The 4,305-nt window shown below is 43.8% G+C and overlaps 1 protein-coding gene across 1 annotated transcript; it reads left to right on the top strand.

The window, feature by feature from the left end:
• The first annotated feature begins 1,050 nt into the window (after nt 1–1,050).
• On the top strand, nt 1,051–2,513 carry LOC128119454 (sperm-associated antigen 11A-like). Its single transcript, XM_052752841.1, has 2 exons — nt 1,051–1,105; nt 2,356–2,513. Exons 1-2 carry the CDS (start codon nt 1,051–1,053, stop codon nt 2,511–2,513), a joined length of 213 nt encoding a protein of 70 aa, XP_052608801.1.
• The last annotated feature ends 1,792 nt before the right edge of the window (nt 2,514–4,305 follow it).

Here is a 4,305-nt window from a genome sequence, read left to right as displayed (position 1 = left end):
AAGTAAATCCAATTGACCAGAGATTAAAATAGGGACAAGAGGAGTAGCTGCATTGACTGTGTTTCAAGGTCATTTGCTCAATAAACCTTCATGAAGAGTCTGCCCTGGATTCTACTTTAGGGACACACTCTTTAAAGATTTGCTTTCTGTCTCCAAATTCCAGCTGGGGTCTCTATTCTGTGCCTACAAGGCCCTATAATTCTCCCTCCAGTTACATGTCAGTATAGCTCTACATCATTCCAGAGGGCCCCCTGACCTCTCCACCAGACCACTTTAAGTGGGGAGAACCTTGACATATATGAAATATGCCTTTCTCTCCCAATGTGGACAGTATTCTAGCTTCTGATAGTTTGATTTTTGCAAATTGGTGAATTTGGTGTGTTATATCTGGCTTTTTAAAGTTTGCATCCCTACATTGTTGCGTTGTCATTGTGCTCTTCTATGTTCATTTCTGGGTGGGAAATGACTACTTGTTTCATCACGTTGTAATCTGCCACTTAAATTTCTTCTATGGATTGTGATGGGTCATACTACACTGAATGTTCTTTTATACCCTCTTGGGTACACATAGAGCTTTGTTTCTGTTGAGCAGATATCTGGGAGTGGCTCTGGTCAGACTCTTTGTGATGTTCTCAACTGAGGTGCATCCTGCCCTCAACTGAATCCTCTGAAGGCCCAGGACACATCTTTACACAATTAAGTCACTGTCACCTACCATCCTGTCACAGTGCTTGGTGCGAAGCAAGTCCTAGCCAGTCCTCAATTACGACTATCTTTCTTCTTCAAGTTTCCCATGCTAAACTGGCCAATCTCTGCCTCTAGGGAATGTCACAATGCCTATCTATTTTTAGGCAAAAAAGGAAAGGTTACCCAGGATCTTCTGCCCACAGTGTAACTCAGTAGACCAGATAAATTAACTCATTCCCAAGGAGCCTTCTCCAAGACTATAAAGGTCCCATTTTTCTCCGTCACCACCTGGCTTTGCTCAATCACTAGTCACACCTGCTTTCCTTCTCGGACGAGCAGAGTGGACCAAGGGAGCCATAAAACATGAAGATCTTGTTACTCTTTGCTGTTTTCCTCTGGGTGGTCCGAGAAAACTCAGGTAAATGTCTTCTGGGTACCCCTGAAGAAGGCAGGACTCCCATTTATGCTTGTGGATAGCATGGAGGTGTGTCTGAGTATAGACAGTGGACACAGATGGTGGACCACCCTGGGGTTCAGGGCTGGACCACTTTCATAATGGTTTTGGAGGTTTTATTTTATTTTTTTTTTGTTTGCTTTGAGAATTGTAAGGTTTACAGCACAAGACACAGAAGCCTATTTCTTTTTCCCAGAAAATAGAAAGGTCTAACTGTAATCTGAGATAGTCTGTTCGAACAGAAGTACAGTCATACATGTATCAGAGCTAGAAGGGAACTAGAGATTTTCTAAGGCAGTCCAGAGCCTGTGGACAGGGATCCAGAGAAAGTGTTAGATTCCTGCCACACAGTGAACAGGGAAGGTATTCTCATCTACAGCATTCCCCTAGCTTTTGTATATAACCTACTCTATCCATGAGAAAATAGATGTATCCATTTAAATGAATGTATCCATTTTCAAATGAGAGAAAATGAGTTACTTGAAGAAAAACCTGGAGTCCAGATCCCAAAGCCTTTCGATTGGTGGCTCTTGTGTTGTTAGTCAAGGTGGACTACACCCACATCTCCATGTCCTTTCCAAACTGGGGTAGACTTGATGGTCACAATGTCATCCCGGTTGAAGTTTGGCTACTGCAGGGGACTATTTTTCTAAAAACACATAAGACCTATGTTGCGTTACTGTTGCTTTTAAACTCCAGATGTGTAGCATTCTTTAAAAGGTCTCTTTTTTAAAATCATCTCTTTCCCACAATGCGTTCTTTACAGGGACTCTAGTTGGTTATCTTTTACCTAGAAGGCCACACACAGGTCATATTTTTATTTCACTTCTTTATATTGTAGTAATATGAGTGACAGTCCAGCCATAAGCTGAAAGGCAGACATACTTCTCATTTTTTTCTACAGCCTGAGTCTGCTTCCTGTTACTCTGTTCTGTTTTCTAAAATGCCAGCCATGCCAATGTACCTCTGCCTCCAGGCTGCTGAAGAACGCTGATGTAACAGAAGTTTCTCAGGAACTGTAATGGGCCAAGTGATTTCCCATACAGCCTGTCATGCCATCCTGGGAACACCATGAGATAGAAATGATTGTTCTTACAAGCTAGGGAGTCAAAAGTCACTGAAACTGGGACTTCGTTTTGTAAGAATAGCGTGAACTCTTAGCACTGGGCTGTGGACTGGGGCTGCCATCTAACTCCCTGTTACTGGATCCACAGGGGACATACCACCTGGAATCAGAAACACTATCTGCCTCATGCAGAAAGGCCACTGCAGACTTTTTAGGTGCCGTTTTGGTGAGAAAAAGGGGGACATCTGCTCTGACCCCTGGAACCGATGCTGCATCCCCATTTCCCTTAACAACGGAGATAGATAACAGCATGGAAGAGCTAGGATCTGGGGGAGCAAGCTCCTGGAAGGTGAAGACCCGGAAACACCGCAAAAGGCTTTGAGGCTGTGCATCTGATGGCGCATGCTCAATAAACACTTGTTGAAATGAATCTAGTCCCAAGGCGAAGGTTTGATGAAAGGATTTTATTGAAAAAGTGTTAATTCACCATTTGTTTTTAAAGGACTTGGAGGAGTTCCAAGCGTTCAGTTCATTCCTCTCCTTCGTCTTTTCTTTGTTACAGGTGGTGTCTCCTGCATACTCAGGGATAGCGTAGAGCAGAAACAGGCTCAGACCCAAACACTGTTTCCAAGGGGACAGGAGTGGCTGATTAACCCGCCTGATGTCCTCCGTGGCGCCTGTAATATCAAGCAAGGCCAGTGCTAGCTGCCTCCTTCTTGCCCAGGCCACTAGGGCTCCTGCTGCAGTTCCAGAGCCTCCTCACGTTGTAATTTTGTTGCCTTTCAACATTTACTCTTTAGTTTTCTCAATTGAATACCGTGACCTTGCCACCTTTATGGGGAATGTAACAAGGTTTAAGCATGGCCATTCCTGGGAGTTAAGGAAAATGAAAAAAAAAAAAATTCTCAAGGCCAATCAAATTCCACCCCCCATCAGAAATTCATAAACAGGATTCTTGATGTGCCTGTAAGAGTGTTCATTCTGTTACTTTTGTCTTTAAATGTTTATTTGTATTATTGTGTATATGGTGTATGTGTTCGTTGGGCGGGGTATTTGTCTTGTATGTGTGTGTGTTGGTATGTTTGTGTGTACACAATGTGTGTGTGGTGTGTTTGTGTGTGTCTACAGTGTGTTTGTATGTGTGTATGTGCACGGTGTGTTTGTGTGTGCACAATGCATTTTTATGTGGGTAGTGTTTGTATATGTGTGTGTGTCTATGGTGTGTTTGTGTGTGGGGGTTATATATGTGTTTGTATGTGTATGCTGTCTTTGTGTGTGTATTGTGTGTGTGTCTACGTGTATGGTATGTTTGTGTGTACAGTGTGTTTTTGTGGGGGGTGTTTGTGTGTGTACAGTGTGTTTTTGTGGGGGAGTGTTTGTTTGTGTGTGTGTGTGTGTGTATGTGTGTATACACACAGGCACACCTTCTCATGCCATGTGCTCATCTGGAGGTAAGAGGATCACTTTTGGGAATGAGTTCTCTCCTTCCTCTGTGGGTTCTGGGGGTGGAACTCACGCGGCCAGACTTGCAGGATCAGTGGTTTTATGAGCTGAACCACCCCTCTGAGCCCACTCTGCTATTTTTAAAGAACATGTTTCTGAACATTTGAAGCTCCGCAGGGCGTAGGGAATGAACTTTCCTAACACTGAGCAGTTTGCTGATCTCTGTGTGCTGTTTAGCTATGGGGCAGCTGCCTAAGAGCAGTGAATAAATTACAGGTGAGGAATGCAGAGGCTTCTTGAGGGAAATGTGCTTCTGTATTGGGGCCCACATGCTGAGCCCTCTTTAGATTAACAGATAAAATCCCTTGTGTCCCTGTTTCTGTTTACGGCTTGAATCTAGTTTTCTTATGAACCAGTTGAACCCTACTTCAGGATTCCTGCCTCAATTCTCGTCCCATGTTACATCGAACATTTGCTATCCCGGCTCTGGCCTTTCTCCAGCCTTTTCTCAGTGTACGCATTTATTTATTTATTTTTCTAAATATAATCCTTGGGACTGCACAGAAGGGAGCTTCCCTCGGATACCAGCATCTCCTCAAAGCATTCTCCATGGCTGTATGAATGCCTGTCTGGGGAGGGTGCTGGCCGCAGGTTT

This window comes from Peromyscus californicus, unplaced genomic scaffold (assembly GCF_007827085.1).
Source record: "Peromyscus californicus insignis strain IS unplaced genomic scaffold, ASM782708v3 Scaffold_23__1_contigs__length_62951481, whole genome shotgun sequence".
Lineage (NCBI taxonomy): Eukaryota > Metazoa > Chordata > Mammalia > Rodentia > Cricetidae > Peromyscus > Peromyscus californicus.
This window is presented reverse-complemented; position numbering and strand designations above follow the sequence as displayed.